This window comes from Protopterus annectens, chromosome 4.part0, assembly GCF_019279795.1.
Source record: "Protopterus annectens isolate FY-2018-M chromosome 4.part0, PAN1.0, whole genome shotgun sequence".
NCBI lineage: Eukaryota > Metazoa > Chordata > Ceratodontiformes > Protopteridae > Protopterus > Protopterus annectens.
The window spans coordinates 1,464,619,868-1,464,643,076 of NC_056733.1; the positions used below are offsets into that span (position 1 = coordinate 1,464,619,868).

Consider the following 23,209-nt stretch of genomic DNA (forward strand, 5'->3'; position numbering starts at 1 on the left):
AAAAGTGCTGAAGAGAGAAGATTGTTATTACGGTTTTTATTGATGCTGTCAGTGAAGGATAGGAGTGCAGTTGTACTGTGGAAACGCCTGAAGCCATGTTGAGATTTGGCCAGTAAATTGTTCTGGAGTAGGTGATGTAGTAACTGTCTGTGGATGCACTTTTCCATTATTTTAGCTAATGGGGAAAGTCGTGCTATGGGACGATAATTAGAATATTCTCTGGAGTTTCCACCCTTGTGTAGGGGGATATAATGTAGGAGATTTTCCAGATGGTGGGAATAGTGCTTTCTTGTATGGTTCTATTTATCAGCAATGATACAGGATAAGCTATGACTTTGGCTGCCTTTTGCAGGTATTCAGCAGGTAGCTGGTCAGCTGAGGGGGTAGTAGGTTTTAGTTTACTTAAGAGGTTGCAGATGGGGGAAGTTGGGACAGGTTGCAGGTTGAGTTGGGAGAGAGTATTATTGGTTGGAAGGGCAGAGCTATCGGCTGTTAGTTGATTAGCAAGTGTTTGGATGGTCTCAGTGAAGAAGGTATTAAAAGCATTAGCAGTTTGCTTTGGATTGTTGGAACTTGATCCTATAGGGGGTGGTGTTGTGGATTGGCCTGGGTGAAGTAGTTTGTTTATGCTAGCCCAGAATTTTTGTGGATTATTTTGGTTGGTCTGTTGGAGGTGGAAGTAAAAGTTTTTTTTTTATCTTCAAGTATAGCTTTCTTAGTCTCATTTCTTTTTTGCCATGAAACAAAGAAAATCCTTATAAACGTTGAAAAAAAGAAAAAAAAAAAAAAGAAAAAACGGAGGCTACAGATCACGCCAGTCAAGTTAGAACCAAATTCCTTTACTAAAATTTGTAAGCGCTTTCATGCAAAACGTTGCTTGTTTAGTTTATTTTAGTGTTTCCCTGTAACTTGTCTGTGTGTAAAAATAAGTTGTACTTTGCTGCACATGTTGTTGGTAGTTGGTATGGTAGAATAATATTAAGAATGTAAAGTAATAGAAATTTATGTGCTTCTTGAGCCTGAAGCTTTAAATCTGGCATTAATTGTTTTAAAATTGTTAATTAAATTAAGGCTTGGACAATTAATTAACTTGGGGCTTGGCTCAAGTACTTTTATATAAAATGTTATGTGTTTTATTCTAATTTTGTCTGAAGAAGTGCAAGCAACGTTTTGCATGAAAGCGCTTACAAATTTTAGTAAAGGAATTTGGTTCTAACTTGACTGGCGTGATTTGTAGCCTCCGTTTTTTCATTTCTTTTTTGCCTGAATTGTTGTTGGTCTACGAGGTTTTTAGTTGTTCTCCATAGTGCCCAAACTTTATTTCTCTGTTGAATTTTCTGCCTGTTTTTCTTGTAAGCCATGGGGTGGGTTTAGATTTAATTTTGATGAAACACTTTGGTGCATGGTGGTTAAGGATTGTTAAGAATTTTGAGTTAAAGTAGTTTGTTGCTTCGTCAAGTGGGAGATATTTTATAGGTGGCCAATCACATTCTTTTAGTTCAGCTTAGAAGTTATTGGGGTTAAAGTTTCTGTTGCTTCTTATTGTTTTATATATGGTTGGGTTGTGTGTAAGCTCAACCTTTGCCTGATTATGTAAGTGACAGAATGGTCACTTACATCGTCAGGGAGGGTCCCTACATTATAGAGTTGTTGGTGATTATTTATTAGAATCCAGTCTAGGATGGATTCTTTGTTATTAGGTTTATTAATTCTGGTTGGGGAGTTAATTGTTTGTGAGAAGCCATTAAGGTTAATATGGGAAGTTGGTGATTCATGTACCTTTCCAAACACCTGCACCAATTGGAAAGGCCACAGAAATACCTCACAAAGGGAATCCATGGTCTCCAACACCTGTCCTGTGCGGACAGGCTCAAATCACGATCACTGTACTCAGTATCGTACAGACTGCTCAGAGGTGATCTGTGTCTCGCCTGCAAGGCAATATCGGACCCTGCCCTATAAAGATGCTACATATCCTTAAGTCTAACTCCTCACGCATTACCCACTTGAAAGGCCTAAATCTAATATGCGACATCAACAAAACTTGCTGGAGTGACAGATTTGTCTCCTTGAGGCTGCCTCGTCTCTGGAATAGACTTCCCATGCATGTCAAACAGAGTACCTCACTGACCCTCTTCAAGCGCAACCTTGATGAGTGGATGGGAAACAACAAACCTATCCCAGGGGGTTCCACCTGTGTCTCTCATTGATAGGGGCGACAGGTGCTGACTGAGGTTTCTTTTTGTGGATAAACTCTTGGCTAGGCTTGTAAGAGCCCCAGGGGCATTAGCCTGGTAACCTCCTGTGATCCCATGGAACTCCTGAGCTTTCTTCCCCAGTTAAAAAATTTTTGATTGTGGCACACAAACTGTCCATGAGGAAGTTGTACAATAGTAAGTGGAAGAGATTCTCCATTTGGGCTCATCAGAACAATCTTGATCCTTTTACAGCTCCGGTTCCTGCTGTGTTGGACTTCTGTCATATATTTTTCATAATAGAACTAGTTTTTCAACGGTGGAAGTGCAACTGGCTGCCATTTCAAATTTTCACATGGGGAAAATTATTTCTCTCTAGCTTCATCCAAATTGTGCAAGGCCGTCTTAAAAGGTACCTTTCCTTTTACTTTTCCTCCTATTAAGCAACCTGTGGTCCCCTGGGATCTCACCTTAGTTTTACAGGCTTTAGTCTCACCTCCCTTCGAGCCTTCAGTTGAGATAAATTTAAAATTTCTGACCTGTAAAACCATTTTCTTGGTGGCAGTTACTTCATCCAAAAGAGATGTAAATTGCAGGCTTTATCGTGCAAGCCTCCATATTTGATTTTTTTCACAATGACAGAGTTACTTTGTGTACTAACCCTTCCTTTCTACCCAAGGTTGCTTCTGAGGCTAACATAAGTAAAGTCATTAACCTATCTGTATTCTTCCCTAATTTTCAAAATAGAAGAGAGTATCAGCTTCATACGTTGCATGTGCATAGACAGCCTTGTTTCTATTTGGATAGAACCAAAACTTAGAGGAAATATACCCTGGCTCATTAGATTACTAGTTACATTAAACTTATTCCACAAAGGACATCCCCTAATGTTGCATTGAAGACCTGTTCTTTAGGTCTGTTGCCACCTCTTCATCCTTCTGGCAGAAACTTTCCATTGGCGAAATTTGTACAGCCGCTAGTTGGTCAAACCATCGTACCTTTATATATCGCATTACAGACTAAAATTATTTCCAGAAACAGTGCCTCCTTTCGTTCTGCTCTGCTCTGGAATATCATTCCTTGAGGGCCTCCCAAGTTCTTCTGTAGCTGGGGACTCTGTCCCACAGGTTGAAGAGCAGCTGAAGACAACAACATCAGATAAAGAAGTTGTGTACTCACCATAATGTTCCATCTGTGTTGTTGTCTCTCATTTGCTCTTCAACCTTTCATCCCTCCATCCCCCTACCCGTTGAAGGACCTAACGGAATTGTTTGGATAAATGCTTCATTACTGTTTGAGCTCCTGAAGTATTCCTTTATGACTTGGCCTGTTGTCTTTATGCGATACCTTTTTACTTTTATGGTACGATTGAATGATATAACATGGTGCAGTAAACTCGATCTGAGGGATTTGGAGGAGAGGAGCATTATGGGTAGGGGAGGAGCTCAGATATTGGAGCCTCGAGCTTTGGTATGCAGCCAAGTCAGATCCAGTACTCAGATCCGAGACATACAGGTTGAAGAGCAAATGAGAGGCAACAACAAAGATGGAAAGCTATGGTGAGTACATAACTTCTTTTTAGGCATGAATTCATTCAGATTGATACTGTGTGGATTCTAAAATTTATTTTCAAACAGAAAATATTATAGATATAAAAATCTTATGTAAAGCAGTTTGGTGCCACAGAGGGTGATAAATTGCCCTAGTAACATCCAGGTAACTTCAGATCCTGAAACTAAATTAGATTACTTTGAGTACAGTTTGCATAGTTCTTTTTCAGACAGTGCAAAGGGAGGAGACAGAATTAGTATTAATGACCTGAGAACACTTCACCATGAATTTACAGTAGCAGTATATCTGTTATTCACTAGGTCATGTAAGTATAGGGAGATTTGTCAAGATTGGAAGCATGGAGTTGTTAAATATACCCTTTAAGGAATGGGGAATAGGACAAACTCGAGTCGTACAGACCCATTAGTTTACTTTCATGTTTGGAAAACTAATGAAGAAGGTTATTTTGGGTAAATTGTCAGACTTGGAAAAGTTGGAACTTGAAACCGTATGTCACCATGCATATGTTTAAAATCAGATCTATAGCTACCTGTAACATGATGTTCTGTAACAGTATAATAGTAACTATAAATGTTTTGATGTAATTTGTATATATTTCAACATTTAATATGGTCATACACAAAACACTGTTTACATAAATACCTAGTTGTTCTAATGTATTAATCTAGGTAAGGTAGTTGCATGGCTTACAAATAAGATGTGGCATGTCTCATACAGTAACTGGACAAGTGAAATTCTAGGCTACATTCAGTGTCCCACAGGGCTGTGTCATAGGTTCATACTTGTTTTAATGGTATCTTTTGGATCTATCTTTTTCATCTGAGGTGTTCTTCAGGCCTTATATGTATATGACTTGAAAACAGGTAAACTGACTGCATGCGTTACAGATAGGGCAGGCATGCAAAAGAACTTGACTAAACTGACAAATTGGAACAGGAGAATGATATGCTGATAAATGCATAAAAACTAACCCTATAAGGTTTGGGAGACCTAGACTGAAAGGTGAACGTTTATTATAGCACATGGTGGTTTAAAACTGTGGATTTCTTTAAGGACCTGGGTATATATGTAGAAAAACGTAAATTGGTTGGTGTGCTAAGTTATAAAGCTATAGATGTATAGAAAGATTTGTAAAGTCTAGGAAGTCAGAAATGATGACATCATTGTAAGTTACATCAGAACCTAACTCTAGAGTATGGACTAACAATATGGAAACATTGTAAGGAAACAAGTATGAGTATATTTCCGAGTACAGTGGAAATGTTCCAAGGGCATTCATGGATGTGAAAATTTAAGTTATGAAAGGCTAAAATATCTGAACTTGTACAGTGTCTCATACAGATATTTAAGAGGAGGTATTACTGCATTTTAGAGACAATTACCTCTGGGGATTATCAAACATTAGTAGAGAATCATCAGGCAGTCTATGTAGAAGGTTATATAGGAATGAGAACTGTACTAATTGTCTCTCTAGCTGATGTATGGAATAGACTACCAGATTACATTTAAAGCAAGCAGTAGTTTAGACATTTTTAAAACTACCTCAACACTTATTATGGAAATGGCTGTATCTGAAGTAGTTGACTTCATTTGGTCTTCAACCTGTGGGTATTCGGATCCAAATCGGATCCAAAACGGCTGCATCACTAGCATCTGCTCTGAGCTCCAAGCTTCTCCCCTTACCCATAATGCTTCCCTGTCTCCTTCCTTCCCCCAGATCCCATTTGCTGCTGAAGAGCTACGTGCCGTGGTCGCGGAGCTACAGGCTTTTTTGGGTAAGTTTACTGCTTTTCCCTTTGAGGCGTGAGAATAGGTTTCCTTTTTTTTCACCAAGATACCAAAAAGAACTTGTAAATATCCACAGGCACTAAAAGGAATGAATACCAAAATCCAAATGTACAAACACAGCTTTCGTTTGACTGTATTAGAAAATGTCCTCTCTCTCTGCCCTTCTGGATCTGAAGTAAATCCTTTTTCTTTAGATGCCAGGTCTTCTTCAGAGCCCCTTAAAGCAAAGGGGGTTTGTAAAAAATCCACATCCTCGTTGCAAACGTCTCCATTAGAGCTAGAAACACCCTCACCAGGTCCGTATTCACATCGTCTGGTTTCTCTTACAGCTGGTGTTTCCTCGGACGCCCCCCTTTGCATTCTCGTCACAGTCTCAACCATCAATTGGCTGAGAGACTTAAGCAAGTCAGTTAGCTGTCTCAATTGGCCGACCAGCTTCCTGGCTTGACCATGCTCCTCCCTATTTCCTCTTTCTTCCACATACGAACTGGTATTCACATCCACGGTGAATAAAACTAGTAAAACTCCAAAAAAAAGATCACCAAGGTACCAAAAAGAACTTGTAAATATCCCCAGGCACCACCAGGAATGAATACCAAAGTCCAAATGTACAAACACAGCTTTAATAAAAATGAACTGAACACACATATGCTGCTGATATTAACGTTCCTAACTGATACAGTTTCGTTTAAAAACACTTCCTCAGATGCGGACTGACCTCAAAACCCATCCATTTATACTTGTTCTGCACTATCAATTAAATAGTTAACCAATTGAATTTAAAAAAAAACAGGATCCTAATTCCTTGGAACATAGTAAAATGCTAGTAAACTGACTGTGCATATAGTGACATAAACATTATTTGATGTGAATAAAAAAGAAAAATAAAACATAAATAACTGCCTACTTAGTCATAAAGAAGCATAAACTCAAAATACTTTTACTTAAGACAAAAAACTCTTTAAAATAAATGCATTCTTTACTTGAAACTAAAGAAATGCATAATGTCCATAAAAGTGAACTTGAAACTCACTCTAGTTGTTGTTCTTTTGGCTTTTCCCGGTTAGGGGTTGCCACAGCGGAACTCCGATCTGCTAATAATTGGCAGTAGATTTTTACGGTGCCAGCTGGATGCCAAACCTTCAACGAAGGCATGCCCATTCACGCATGTCTTTCGAACGCCACTCGACCACGGGGAGGACATGCAGGCTCCACACAGAAGGCGCTCCAGCCGAGAATCGAACAGGAGAACCTCTTGCTGTGAGGCGACAATGCTACCACTGCACCACCACGACTTGAAGCTCACTCTAGTGGTCATTCTAATAAACACATTCTGACAGCTGAATACAATCATATATTGCATAGTGGTTTTGCATTACATTGGTGGGAAATTAAAACTCATTCTGATTTCATATATAAATTCCAATGAATAAAAATATAAATATATATGTTGAATATGTTAAATATGTTAAAAATACATATTTCATTCATAAATGCAGTCTTGTTCCCCTACCTTTGGTCTCACCTGACAGTTCCACCGTGGATCTTGGATCAGGTTCCAGATCTCATTTCGCATCCCTTGGGGATCCCTCATCCAGATCTGGACAGTCTGAAACTCACCACTTGGCTGCTCCAGTTCCAGTAGTGATCAAGACTCCTGGTTTATCCTCTCTGGTTAAAACTATTTTGGTAGCGGCTCACAAGTGTTCTACCAGAAACATATATCATAGCAAGTGGAAACTGTTCTCTATACGGGCCTCTCAACGGCACCTAGATCCATTTATGGCTCCAGTTTCGGCTGTTCTGGAATTCTTAGCAGGTATCTTTCACCAAGATGCTAGTTCTTCTACCATTTAAGTCACATTGGCTGCCATCTCTAACTTCCATGTGGGGGAAAATATGGCTTCCCTGGCTTCTTTGAGACTTTGCAAGACCTTCCTTAAAGGTACCTTTTTTTTTTTTTTTTTTTTTTTTAAGACCCCCGGCGAAAGATCCTACACATCTATAGGACCTCCCCTTGGTACTTCAGGCTCTGGTCTCTCCTCCCTTTGAGCCCTCGGCATCAGTAGATTTACAATTCCTATCTTGGAAAACTGCCTTTTTGGTGGCTATCACTTCCACTAGGAGGGTATCAGAACTTCAATCATTGTCCATAAAACTTCCTTGCATGGTTTTTCATAAGGACAGGGTTTCTCTCCACACTAATTCTTTCTTTCTTCCCAAGGTGGCTTCCGAAACCAATATCAATCAAACTATCAATCTTCCTGTTTTCTTTTCAAATTTCCAGAATAGGGGTGAATACACATTACACTTGTTGGACGTACGTAGGCAACTGAGGTTTTATTTCCACAGAACAAAATCCTTTCACAAATCTGACCAGTTGTTTGTCTCGTATTCGAAACTTTTTTCTGGGTAAGACCATTTCTAAAGTAACCATTGCTTGCTGGATTTCCCAGTGTATCATGGTATATTCTGCTAGAGACATTTCCCGTCTGGGTCAGGTGAAAGCCCACTCCACTAGGTCCATGGCCACCTCAGCGGCTTTTTGGTCTAGAGTGTCGCTGGATGATATTTGTTCTGCAGCTACTTAGTCCTCATCTCATACTTTCATATCTCATTACGAATTGGACATAATTTCCAGGAGTAGGGCATCCTTTGGCTCTGCGGTGCTCCGGAATATCCTTCCATGAGGGCCACCTAGGTGTTGGTAGCTGGGAACTCTGTCCCACAGATTGAAGACCAAATGAAGTTAACTACTTCAGGTAAAGAAGTTATGTACTCACCATAACGTTCCATCCGGGTAGTTGTACTTCATTTGTCTTCAACCATCCCCCTTGCCCTTATCTATAGTGTTCTAACCTTGTATATGGGAAGATGAGCACTATTGTGGCTCTTCTGTTTATGCATGGCCTGGTTCTTGGGAGCCATTAGTGGTAAAGTCTGATTTGGGTCAGCCGTATATGTTCTTTACAGTAAACTTGATCTGAGGGAAGGAAGGAGATGGGAGCATTATTGGTAAGGGGAGGAGCTTGGTGCTCGGATCAGATGCTAGTGATGCGGCCGTCACTGATCTGATTCGGATCCGAATACCCACAGGTTAAAGACAAATGAAGTACAACTACTCAGATGGAATGTTATGGTGAGTATATAACTTCTTTTTTTGGTATATTGGCAGGTTAGAAGTATTTGTGTGTATGCAAGGCTTCATAGGTCCTTTCTCTGGCAAACCTTTCCAATGTTCCTGAGTGTGTGCCTGAGTGCTGCACTCTAGAGGCAGTCTGAGACTCCTAGCTGTCCACACAGAGTCTTAGGAGGCCACCACAGCAGGCACCTGGGTGTTGAGATATTACCAGAGGCTATCGTAGACCCTTTCCAAGTTTCTCAATCCCAAAGATCCCTCCCTGACGTCCTACCCCATCAGTGAAAGGAAACCGAAGCAGAAATTGGCAACTTGCTTTTGAAGAGTCATCCAAGAGGTCCCACCAGGCCAGAAAGGATCCGTGGTCTAAATAAGATTTGTTTTAGTACCAAAGAAACACAAAAGGACCTTGGGCTATTTTGGACTTCAGGCTGAACCTTCATCTGAAACTGACCAAATTCCAGATGGTGATTGTGCAATACATCCTAACTCTTCAGAGGAAGGACCGTTGGATGTGCTCAGTAGATATCAGGGATGCTTACTATCGCATCAAAATAAAAAGGCACTTTAGAAAGTTCTGTTCAAGCTGGGAGCCAGTCATTATCATTTTGAACCCTGCCCTTTAGTTTCACCACAGCTCTTCAGGTGCATAGGTTCTGGATCGTTCCCTTATCTGGATGACTGGCAGCTCACAACGACTTCAAGAGCATCATTAATCCAAGCAAGGGATGACTTGCTTCATCTGTGCCTGTCCTTGGGCATCACCATCAATTTTGAAAAAAATTAAACTTGGAGCCTGTTCTTCATCGGATACCATCTTGGCACTGCCAACTAAATTGACAGACTACCGGTTCAGAACTGCATCCTATAAGTCTTCAAGTCAGTCAGGTTCTAGCTTACAGAAGGCCACCAGCTTCATCTTCTTTGTATACTAGGTCTTACAGCTGCCACTATTCTGATTTCTTTAGCCAAATTCATTGTGAGGGTTCTGCAGTGGGCATTGCTGGTCCAGTGGTCTATAATGACTCTTCCCAGGAACTTTCATCTATACCTCATTGAGATATGCTAATATCACATGGTGGCTGACCTCTCTGCATGTCATAGGTTTCCCCTTTGTTCTTTCTCAACCCAAAGCCATGGTCACCAAAGATGCTTCCCACCTGGGGTGGGGGTTGAAGGGAAGATTGCTCAAAGTACCTTGTCTTTGTCAGAGGCCTGTCTCCACATCAGTGTTTTGGAGATGAGCAGTTTTCCTTGCAGTGCAGGCCTCCCTGGACTGCCTCCCCAGAGGTATGATACTGTACATATGGATGCTTGTGTTGTGGTATGGTACATAAACAAGGGAGAATCTGTTCTTATTCCCTCAGTGACTGTGAGTGTCTGGCAATGGATGATGTCCTCCTCATGTTCTGATATCAAAGTACAAACTGAGGTGAGGAAGTCCATTGTACTTCTCGACAGTCTTAGCAGAAGCATTCTGATGCCTTACGAGTGGTTCCTCCAATCCTTCAGTGGTAGCTCAGATCTTCAGCCAGTGGGGCCTGTTTTGCTGCAATATTTGCCACCCCATTCAACACCAAATGCTGCAACTTTTTTTCCTTGGTTTCCCCCACAGGGAGAGCCACTGACAGATGCTGTCCTGCATGCTTAGCCCCCAGTCTTCTTTATATTTAAACTCAACTGACTGCCATGTTTTTACAGAAAGTTGCACATTGCAGAGCAGCAGTGATCCTTATTGCTGCTTTTGGCCAAGGCAAGTTTGTTTCCCCTTCCAGTAGCCTCATCTGAGACACCCTACTTGAGTCCTGGAATTGGTTCCAGATCTGGATTTCTTATCTGTCCAGTAAATCTAAAGGGCCTCAACTGGACTGCTTGGTTCCTCAAGTATGATGATTGACAAGAGATCCCAGATTTTAGCAGATAGTGTATATCCTTTCCTTCTCTCCAAAACCTTCCACCAGAAAGATGTACTTTTAGCAAGTGGAAGAGGTTTTCATTTTGGGCTTCTTCAAAAGGCTGTGACCCCTTTTCATCTCCTTTGGATGCTGTTCTGCAATGTTTAGCTGGTCTTTTTCATTCTTGCTCTGACTATACCACTTTTAAAGTTCATTTGGCAGCTATATCTAATTTCCATTTTGGTTCAAAGCCAAATTCCTTTAATCTGTTTGAGACTTTCCAGATCCTTTCACTTAGACCTCTGGAGAGAGCTCTTGTTCTACCTTGGGATTTTTTGTGATACTGGCCTTGACAAGACCTCCCTTCGAACCTTTTGCCACTACTTTCTTTCTTGGAAGAAAACTGCTTTTGGCTGTTATTTAGCTTGGCCAGAAGAATTGGAGCTTTGTGCTTTGTCTAGTGTACTTCCCTGTCTAGTGTTTCACAAAGACAGATTTGTCTTATTACCCAATCCTTCTTATTTTCCTAAGCTGGCCTTGGAGTCATGTGTTCAGGTCCCAATTTTCTTTTTGTTTCAGTAACAAATAAGTGTGCGTGCTTAACTGCTTAGAGTTCACAGCCAGCTAAAATGCTGTTTGGACAGAGCTAAACATCCCAGGAAATCTGATCAGTTATTGTGTCCATTTTCTAAAACTAAACATGAAAAAGTAGTAGCCAAAGTGACTAGTCAAGTGACTGCCTGACTGCATTTTCAAAAGACGTGTCCCTTCCCGCCAAACCTAATCCTCACTCCACTAGGACAGTGTACAGAATGTTCTTCTTTAGATGAGATTTGTGCAGTGGCTACATGGTCTAGATCTCATACCTATGTCTCCCATTGCAAGTTACTCATTCAGTCTTGATCTAGAGCTTCATTTGGCTGCATGTTGCATAATGTTCTCTCATGGTACCCCCCCCCCCCCAATTTTGTGGATGAGGATTGTGTGCCACAGGTTGAGACAGAAGGGAAACTACATTGGAACTGTAAGTTATGTACTTACCATAACTCTAGATCCTTGTCTCCTTCGTCTGTCTCAGTCCCCCATCCATATTGTTATCGTTGGTTGTAGCTCCTGGTGGACCTTGTGGACTGGTCTGAGGTTGATTTAGGACCCTCTGGTTTCCTTGTATATTTTTTCTTTAGGGGGCTTTTCTCTGTTTCATATCTAATTTGATAGGGAAACTCCGGTCTGTGGAGAAATGGTCAAGTAAGGGCATTATGGGAGAGAAGAAGCAGCAGCTTCAGAGCTGAAGACTTTGTGAAGCTCGAGTCAGATCCAAAAGTTGAGAGAGATGGAAGAAGACAGCATGGTTCTGGTGTTACAGTAAGTACATAACCTTCGTTGTATAATTAGTATTATTATATATTGCTAAATCTGTAAGAAGGTGACCTGTCCTAAGTACCATGTCTTCCCTGTATCCCCTACCTTCATTTCATAAGGTCAGGATTCTCCTTTCTTTTTACAGTTTTGTAAATTTTCCTACTGAAGTGGTCTAACAGAAGATCTGACGAGATAAGTATGTATGATGGGTGACTGGAAAGGGAGAGTTTGATGCAGCTTATTTGCCAAGAGATTGTAATTCCTGTGTGTCATTAGTCCTGCTGGTTATGTAGGATGGACCACCATCTTAATAGATCTGTCAGTGTGATAAATACTTGTGTTTTTTTCTTTTTAACTCATCGCAGTCTAGTGGATTAACTTTTCTCCTGCAGTTGTACATTACCCTGCCATTTGCTGCCACAGGCCACTGTGGGATAATGTATGAATGCATGGAGTGCACAACAAAACACTGGGTGCTGTGTCTCAGCCTGAACCGTGAAATTTCTGGTGTTCATCGTGTTACACTGCTGCAGTCATTACACTTGGGTTATCCTGCCGTCAGGCGGTCCAGCAGTCGGCCAGAGTTCCAAACTCTTGGTCCGGCATCTGTTGCTGTCGCTTCTTCCCTGACGTCAGTACTCCAGGGGTATATAAGATGCATCCGACGCCATTTTCTTGAGTCTTTCTTGCCATGCGGTGCCCGAAGCAGAAGCAGTTCTCAAGTGCCGGTCGGCCGACTCCTGAGATTTTCAAAGTCGAATTTCAGATCCGAAGTCTTCAATAAAGCTAAGTACCCCGTTGGGGAAACTTTTTTCTTGCCTCAGACCGATATCAGAAAAAGTAAATAATTGTATTTCTTGTGGGAAGCAAATACCTCATAAGGGCTTCTGCTCTTACTGTATTCCATGCCCAGGCCCTGACCACGACGTCACTAGTTGTCGGTTTTGTGCTAGATTTAACAAACGCCCTATAAAAAGACGTTTTGATTTTGCTTTGCACTACTTTGGCCGAAGGTTCAATTATACTATGCCGTCGGATCAACCGACGACCGCAATACCGAAAAAACACAAGGACAAGGATAAAGACAGGCATGGAGTGCACAACAAAACACTGGGTGCTGTGTCTCAGCCTGAACCGTGAAATTTCTGTTATTCCTCTTGCTTTGTGCTCCTACTGTGGTGTTCCCTGAAATGTTTTTGTAGCACAGTAATGTGGCTGAACCTGTAATTGGTCATTAGTCAGTGTTCTATCCAGTAAATTAATTAATTATACCCACTTTGTTAACTAGGTAGGCCTACTAAACCCATAACCCTATTTAAGGGGTTGACCCAGAAACAGTGTCTGGTTAAGTGATTTGCTCCATGTCGCACATTAGGCAGATGAGGGCAGAGGTAATCAAATGCTGTAAAACAAAGTATAGCTCACAGCCTTATCTGCTTGGCTGTGCAGATGGCATAACATCTGAACTCTGTGTAAACTCAGCTTTTGTCAGTGTTTTATTACAATAAACTTTACAAACATTCCTACAGAATTTGATTCCTTGCAGCTCCTATGGTTGATATAATGCTGTGTTTCAAAACTCCAGCTTTACTTATCTCATGTCACTTTAAAAAAAAAAAAAAAGACAGAAATTAACTGGTTTTATAACAGATTCCAAGTATTCAGTCAGAATGTTTTGTTCTTTAAGAGAAGACAGCCTATCTAACAGATGGATGTTCATTGTGTTACACTGCTGCAGTCATTACACTTGGGTTATCCTGCCGTCAGGCGGTCTCGCAGTCGGCCAGAGTTCCAAAGTCTTGGTCCGGCATCGGTTGCTGTCGCCTCCTTCCTGACGTCAGTGCGACAGGGGTATATAAGATGCAGCCGATGCCATTTTCTTCAGTCTTTCTTGCCGTGCGGTGCCCGAAGCAGAAGCGGTTCACAAGTGCCGGTCGGCCGACTCCTGAGATTTTCCTTCCGAATCCAGAGCCTAAGTCTTCTAAAAGAGCTAAGTACCCCATTGGGGAAACTTTTTCTTGCCTCAGATCGATGTCACTGGTTGTCCATTTTGTGCTAGGTTTAACAAGCGCACTATTAAACGTCGGTTTGATTTTGCCCGACATTATTTCGGTAGAAAATTCAATTACACCATGCCGTCGGAAATTCTGATGACCGCAATGCAAAAAAAGCGCAAGGACAGGCATCCGAGGCCCAAAACTGACGACGAGGCCTCTTCTAGGCCGGTCACCGGTTCTCCGGTTTTCAGCGAGGCGCCTACGCAGCCTCTGACGACCGCTTCTACAGAACCACAGACCACCTCCAACTCCCACGTGGAGCTGGCTGGGCCTTCGGATGCTCTTGGTCTTCAGCTTACCGATCCTAAACCTACAGAGGGAACTGAAGTAGCTAAGCAATCCACAGCTACAGAGGCTGTTTTCAGACCTACCCAGTTAACCATTAAACCCTCTGTTAAGTCTAAGCCTCCCTCAAAAGCAAAGAAACAGACACAACTCTCTCCAGGACAGGCTTCCATGCCTAAGAAACAAATGCTAAAAATGGCCGAGGACCTAATCATCCTGATCAGGGGGTCCCATCCCCCTCCTGATAAAAGGCCCAGACAGGGTGCAGACTATGAATCTTCTGACCAGGTGTCTTCCTTGGACCTAGGTTATTCTTTACCCTCTTATGAGGATTCTGATGCTGAGGAATCAATTCCATCAGCATCTCCACCTGAGGATTACTCCTTTGGGGAGACCTTACATACCATGAGGGAGCATTTCCATTGGGAAGGTCAGGATTACTCAGAATCCAAGAAAAGACTCAGAGACTTCCTTTTATTGCCTCAACACAGACCCCTTGCTATCCCGCCAGTTTTGGACATTGTGGATGACGGGTACTCTGAATTGAGTTTGAACCCTGACTCCTTACCCCCAGCCCCAATTAAACCTGATAGATATTACAGACAGTCCCTGACTCTCACAAATTTCTGTACAAAAGCCCTGTTGCTGACCCTGAAACTATTTCTCAGGGACCCAAAGGGATTAAGGCCTCATCAGCAAAAAACCCAGTCCCCTCTGACAGAGATTCCAGAGCATTAGACAGATGGGGGAAAGAAGGTATATACATCTGCAACTTTAGCAATGAGAGCCTTGAATTGCCAGTTTCACATGCTAAAATATCAGCAATTTTTGATGTCTCAGTTGAAACAAAAGATGTTTCCAGATTCAAATCCTCCTAACTTAAAAGAAATGCAGGATTTATTGCATGCAGCTGAACAAGTGGGAAAACCATACTTTGCAATGTGGGTTTGATTCCTTAGAGGCCTCCTGTAGAGCAGCAGTTACAGGCTCTGTCATTAGAAGGCATGCTTGGCTAAAAGAACATACGTTACCTGACCATGTTAAGGTCAAATTATTGGATGCACCTTTGCAGCGGGATGTGCTGTTTGGAGTTAAGGCAGAGGAGGTATTAATGAAGATGGAGGATAAGGCAAAATCTATGCAAACTGTGAAAGATTTCTTACAGGTTCAGCCTCCTCGTTTTAGCAGAAATTGGCCAACAAAGAATTGGTCCTTTCCAGTGACAGATAGACCTCAAAGGGGCAGATACAGACGTCCAAGAGGTAGAGGTCAGACACAAGGCCCTTACAGGCCTCGACAATGGGGCACACCAGGCCAGAAAGAAGGGGAAGACAGGCCTCAACCTTATAAAAAACAGCCTCAATGACATTCCACTACAGCTGCCAAACAGTACTCTCTTGGCAGCCCCCTTAGGAGGAAAACTGGCACTTTTCTATCACAACTGGCATTGCATTACCAAAGACAAATGGGTTCTCAACATTGTATCTCAAGGCTACAGGTTCCATTTTCACACCCTGCCAAGGCTAATAGGAATGCCAAATCTGCCACCAAATCAATGGGCAGAGGCTCAAAAACAAATTACAGCACTCATGGACATGAGAGCTATTCAAAAGGTACCACCACAGGAACAAGGACAAAGATTTTACTCAAGACTCTTTCTGGTTCCCAGAAAGGACAAAGCCTGGAGAACCCATTCTGGACCTTTCTACACTAAACACTTACCTGGATGTTCCGAAATTCAAGATGTTGACACTACAGCAGCTTCTTCCCATGCTGGGCAAGAAAGCTTGGCTCGTGACTTTGGACATCAAAGAGGCATACCTGCATGTCCCTATCAGACAAAACTGCAGAAGATACCTCAGATTCCTAGCTGGTCCAATGCACTATCTATTCTCTGCACTGCCCTTTGGCTTATCTACTGCACCCAGGGTCTTCACAAAGTGCCTGGCACCAATAATTGCATTTTGCGGGCAAAAAGGAATTCATATTTGTCCATACCTGGATGACTGCCTGATTCAAGCAGAGAGCAAGGACGTTCTACTGAAGCATCTGGCGTACGTAAAAAAAGTTTAAGTTGCCTGGGGTACACAGTAAACGAAAAGAAATCAAAACTAGTGCCCTCACAACAGATGATAATCCTGGGTGCCAGCTTGAACACACCGGCCCAGATGGCTTATCTCACGCCAGACAAGCAAGGACAACTGACTCAGTATTTTCAATTAATGGCAACAAAGACCCAACTCCCTGCAAGAAAAATTCTGCAGGCCTTTGGCTACATGGCATCTTGCATACTACTAATTCTATATGCCAGACTGCATATGAGGAAACTACAATGGTACCTAAAGAGTGTATGGTTTCAACACTGTCAAAGTTTGGAAACGGTTATACCACTAATTCCTTGCCTACAACAGAAGTTTCGATGGTGGGCACAAGCTTGTCACCTCAACAAGGGACAGCCTTTCACTCAACCCACAGCCAGGCAGACACTGACAACAGATGCATTGGATTACGCCTGAGGAGCACACATGGCAGGAAAATGTATCCAGGGCAAGTGGCCCTCAGAGCAAAGACATCTCCACATCAATCAAAAAGAGATGCTATCTGTACGGAATGCTATTACAGCTTTCAAGGACCTACTGCATCCAGGACAATTACTACTAAAGACAGACAACACCACAGTTATGTGGTACATAAATAAGCAAGGGGGCACACACTCCTACCCCCTCTGCAGACAAGCCATGACCTTGTGGAACACAGCTCTAAACTACCAAGTTCATCTGCAAGCACAATTCCTGCCAGGAGAGAAAAACACATTGGCAGACGACCTAAGCAGAAACATTATGGACCCACAAGAATGGGAACTGAACCCACAAATATTCAGAATGATAACACAAAAATGATGGAGTCTGGACATCTGTTTGCTTCCCCAAAGAACTGCCAATTACAGAAATTCTGCACAAGGAGCTACCATCCACAAGCATGGAAAGTGGATGCCCTCTCATTCAGCTGGAAAAAACTACAAGTATACGCTTTCCCTCCTTTACCTCTCCTTCCAAAGGTACTCCTAAAAGCCAGGCAGGAAGAGCCGAAAATTATCTTAATTGCACCAGACTGGCCACGCCAGCACTGGTACCCAATCTTAAAGAACTTAGCACAAGAACCACCCTGGATTTTACCTCAAATCCCACAGTTGCTGACACAGCACAACAATCAGGTACTTCACAGCCAGCTAAAGACCTTAAACCTAGTTGCATGGAAAATTCCCTAGTCAAGCAAGCAATGCCTCTCTCCAAAGCTGTTATGGATGTCATTCTGGAGGCCAGAAGGCCTAGCACCAAGAAAGCATACTCGGATAAATGGAAGAGATTCTGTGCCTGGAGCCAAGCACACAGCCTTGACCCTCTTGTCCCAAACATTCCTCAGATACTACAATACTTAACTGAGATGCTGGACAAGGGCCTCTCCTTTTCATCCATCAAGATCCACACCTTGGCTATTTCTGCTCATTACAACACGGATCCATCAATTTTCTCTAATCTTTTGCTCAAACAATACCTCAGAGGGGCTAAAAACATAAGTCCGCCCCGTAGAGCACCTACACCAACTTGGGACCTCAACTTTGTTTTGGAAAAATTAACTTTACCTCCTTTTGAGCCAGCTAACACAGCAGAATTAAAATACATCTCTTAGAAAACTGTTCTGCTACTGGCAATAACATCAGCACGAAGAGTTTCAGAATTACAGACACTAATGGCAGTGGAACCTTTCCTCATCTTCCACCAGGACAGGGTGTCTTTAAGAACTAACCCTACATTTATACCAAAGGTGGTATCAAGTGTGGCTCTAAACCAAACAATTCACTTGCCATCTTTTCATCCAAAACCACAGAACAAAGGGGAGAAACTACTACATTCTTTGGACATTCACAGACAGCTACGCTTCTGCTTGGACAAAACCAAAGCTTTCAGAAAATCTGAGCAATTATTGGTAGCATACGCTGCAGGAGCACAGGGAAAAGCCATTTCAAAGTAGACTATTTCAAAATGGATAGGACACTGTATACGTTTCTGCTATACCCACCATGGGAAACCTGTACCTACCAGCATTAGATCTCACTCCACCAGAGCAACAGCCACTTCAACTGCTTACCTCAGAGGAGTACCTACCAAGGACATTTTGGAAGCAGCAACATGGAGTTCTGTGCATACCTTCACCAAACTTTACCATTTGCCTTTATACTCCAAATCCAGAGCTGGCGTCGCCACTGCTGTACTGCAGGGCCTTATAGCCACCCCTAATGCCTTATAGGTCCAGCCTCCCTACCTCAGCTTTGGGATTCCACCCAAGTGTAATGACTGCAGCAGTGTAACACGATGAACATAGTACAGTTTTGTACCTACCATAAATGTAGATGTTCGAGTGTTGACACTGCTGCAGTCCAGGTTACCCTCCCTCCTTCCCCTCTTACTTTCTGATACTTACCTGGGGCATCTACCCTTTATTACCTATGGGGAGTATTTGCTGGTAACTAAAAATGGTTGTTTGCTTTTCTTTGGTATTGTTTACTAGCAATTTGAATTGCCTACCTATTTGGGGGCACCTGACATCTGGGGCAAGAAAAACTGAAGAAAATGGTGTCGGCTGCATGTTATATACCCCTGTCGCATTGATGTCAGGGAGGAGGCGACAGCAACTGACACCGGACCAAGACTTTGGAACTCTGGCCGACTGCGGGACCGCCTGACGGCAGGATAACCCAAGTGTAATGACTGCAGCAGTGTCAACACTCGAACGTCTACATTTATGGTAGATACAAAACTGTACTTTATATATTGCTGGCAGAATTGCTTTTTGTACTTGTAATATAATGGTGACTCACGGAGAACATTTAAAAATGTTTGTTTACCAGAAGAACACAGTACATTGTATTCCTTGTACTTTGTTGGCCATTCTTATTGTTTTGGATTGCCAGATTGCTAACTTATCCAAATATTTTTTCCTCTTGTAGATGGTGGAGGAACGTTGTGTCTACAAAGTAAATCCTGAAAATACCAACTGGACCCAGATTGTACGAGAGGCCTGGATTTCATCCAGCTTGTTTGGTTTTACCAGAGCTATTCAGGTATAATAGTACAGAGGCATAAACTATTTGTGGGTGATTGGATTGGTGTTGAACTGATTGGGCATCTTTACACTGTTTGAAAATGGACCATACATCAGCTGTAAACAGATATTTCAGCTGGCATATCATCTTGTGTAGTTTAAAGGTCTTGTCCGTGCTATTGGCACAAGACTGGTTGTACACAGAATTAATTTCCTTGTAATTCTAGGAAGGTGACCAAAAGAATCTGTTATACAGTTGGTGAGTATGTTGTGAAATCACGAGTCTTTTGTGCATGGCGGTACATTTGCAGTATACTTTATGAACTGTTTCATTTAGCAAATGTAGGCATAAAGATGTACATATTTTTTGACCTTGTAAAATGTTGTAATTTTTACGAGAATTTTTTTTTTCTAGCTATACACTAACCTTTGGTTTTAAGAAAATTTCTGTTTGCCTGAATTGGGGGTAGTCATTGTTCTGTGCATCTTTTTGATTTAACTATGGGCATGGGCGGCAGTCAAGGGAATTTTCTCCAAGAGATTGGAAATGATGCAGCCTGTAGCAGTGTGCCATCGGTAGCTCAGGTGGATATAAAAGATGCAATGGCACCTATCAAGAAGACTAGGGGATTTTTTTTTTTTTTTTACAACTTGCATACATTATACATATTTACTCAAACTAACATTCCATATTACATTTTTTCATTGCTTTACATTCATACAAGCCCCCACTCTTTTTTCTATAACCACCACTTGATTTTTCTTACAATATTTGGTGATATCCATTCCCATTAAATATAACTTCATTTAACCTTTCATTCCAAATCGTCCAAATTGTACCAAATATTTTTATCCACATTATTAACATATTCTTTACTTTGCTTTCCATAAAAACACTCTATTTCCATGCTTATTTGCTTTTGATCTTTTCCATTCTTTAATTATTTTGCTTTCTGTTATCGTTTCCCATAAAGTTGTAACTCTTTTACATGACAAAAAGACATGTTCTGATGTTTCTAAATTTCCACAATGCACACAAACTCTCTCATTAATCTTTTTATAGGGCATATTTCATTTAATAGGTAATTTTGTTAATTTGTAACCTCCATAAAAATTTAGGTGTACAGCATTTTTATACACCATCTAATTCTTTGCTTTATAGCTTCAACTTTGTCTTTTGTTAAATGTTCCCAAGGATTGGTGTAATTTTTTGTCATAACAATTTTTTACATGCTTTTCCTATTTTTTTTTTCAATTTTATCTATAATTTCCACACTTACATTTTTTTATACATCCTTCTGTTCATTTTTCCATTCCTTTTGTCTCTTACTCATTTTAATTAAGTTCTTATACTTTTCTTTGAATATATTCATCACTTATTCTCTTTTCCACTTATCCATTTCAGAACTTTATATAAATTTAAATGTTATTTACACTATCAGATTCAATAGAACTGGCCCTCCTTTGTCTTTTTCATATACAGAATTCCTCTTTTAACTGAATTTACTCTAGATCCCCAAGTAAATTGAAAAATGATATTTATTAATAAATGTTTGTTTCTCTTGGAATATAAATATGTACATACATACAGATATACAAGTACACTCAAAATGTATGTATATGTACACAGACACACACAGTAGCTAAATGTGATATTTTCCCCATCCATATTGAATTTATCAAGTATACATTTAAATCATGACAACTTATACCTACTTCACAAAACTTTAAGTCCCTGTAAATTTCTCAAATATTTCTCCCATTGCTCCTTTATCATATCATACTCTCCAGATTCAGTCCTAAAGCTGATATTGTTTTCCCGAATTTTACACCTTCTAAATCTCCCCCCACCCTTACAATATTATTAATATTCAAACCAGCTTCTAAACTGTGATATGTACTTCTAATCACTTTTCCCATTTTCTCCATTTTTTGCTATAAATATCATGCCATCAACTTTAGACATAGTAACAGGATAAACCAAAAATAACCAGTAGTCAACTGACACCAAACGGTTAGAAAAAAATGAAAACAATTACCGAAACCGGTGCAATTAACCATTTATTGCAATTCGAGCAACTTTCAATTCAAACAACTAAGCGCTTTCGCCAAATAATCCAAAGGCATCTTCAGAGTTGATCAAACTTTCTCCCCAAACAAGTTAAATACTATTAAATGCTGTTACAATACCTAAGCACCTACCCACCCTTTTTGGCGCTCAAACATTTAAAAAAACAGTACCTTATTCAAAAAAATATTAATCTTAAAAATATATACACATATTTAAACATTGTATTCGATATACCTCCTATTCTTAGATTTCACTTAGCTAAGTACAAAATCTATTCAAAATTATTTTAAAAATGCATTATACAAACTTTATAAATATTGAAAATAGACATGTCAAGCAATTTGGTTATGTCTTATTTTCAAAAATGGCTTGATGGAAATAAAATCTTTCAAACAAGGTTCCGTGGAACCATTTAACTTCAATTGCCAAAGAGATTCTTTACTTTCCAGTAACAAATCAATATCACCTCCATGTACGTTCTTAAAAACTCGATCACAAAAAACACGAACTTTTTAAAATTGATACATCTTTCTGAATGTGTAAAAAGAGCATTATGTACATCTTTATTCCTTATAGCCCTTACATGTTCACCTATCCTGTCCCTCAGCCTCCGGATGGTTTTACCCATATAGAAGCCGGGACAGGATAGGCAAGTAACCACATATACCACGTGTCGTGTTGCAATTAACCCTACCAGGGCATGAAATAGAAATGTCACTACCTTGAATGAAAACATAAGGTCCATCATTTATGTATCTACAAAATTTGCATTTCTCACATTTTGACATATTAGATTTATAATTTGATTTATTTACTTTATTCTCTAGTATATTTTTTATATTTCTTCCCCCTCCTAAAAACTATTTGGGGCTTTTTTCCGAGAATTGTTAACCTATCCCGATGGAAACATAGTTCCCAACATTGGTTTATAATGTTAACAATCTTGGAACTACTGTCATTATATTCCAAGACCATGGCACCAGTCATGTTACTCTCTTGCAACGTATATTTATTTTTATCCTTAGACTGCCAGTCGAACAATAAAATAGGTGCAAAGGTTTGTTCCCTTTTCTTAACTTCTTTTTTGATATTCATTAATAATTTTAAAGGGTAACCCCTCTCCAGGAACATACCTATAAGTTTATAAATTTCTGTACGAAAGACTTCATCACTACTAATTATTCTTGAAAGTCGTACCATCTGTCCTTTAACTACACTACGTTTTTGATGGTGTGGATGATTACTGTCAAAATCTAACAAAGTGTTTGAGTATGAAGCCTTCCTATATATTGTACTTTCTAAATTGTCCACCTTATTCGATAAACTAATATCTAGGTAATTAATATAATCTTTATTCCAGGTACCAGTAAACTTCAAGAAGTCAGTAGTTCCATTCAGATATTTCACAAATTGATCAGCTTCATATTCATCCCCTTTCCACAAAATTAATATATCGTCAAGGAATCTACTGTAGGACAAAATTCCCTCATTAAATTCTGTTTTTAAAATAAATTCATTTTCCCAATCAAATAACGCTAAATTGGCAAAATGGGGGCACATTTTGCCCCCATCGCCACTCCAGAAATTTGATGAAAGATTTCACCTTCAAACATGAGAAAATTATTTTTTAAAACTATCCCCATGAAATCAACTAATACTCTGACTAAGGCCATGTCGGAAACCCCCAAATGAATAACACTATTTTGAAACATTTCAATACCTCTATCATGTGGAATTACAGA

General features: G+C 40.6%; 1 protein-coding gene across 1 annotated transcript in view; it reads left to right on the plus strand.

Annotated features, from left to right (window-relative positions):
* PRELID1 (PRELI domain containing 1) overlaps positions 1 to 23,209 on the plus strand; it is a 595,316-nt gene that overhangs the window by 275,683 nt on the left and 296,424 nt on the right. The window contains exon 4 of the mRNA XM_044069306.1: positions 19,302 to 19,415. Within this exon, the coding sequence (XP_043925241.1) occupies positions 19,302 to 19,415 (114 nt within the window). The remainder of the gene's footprint in view (positions 1 to 19,301; positions 19,416 to 23,209) is intronic.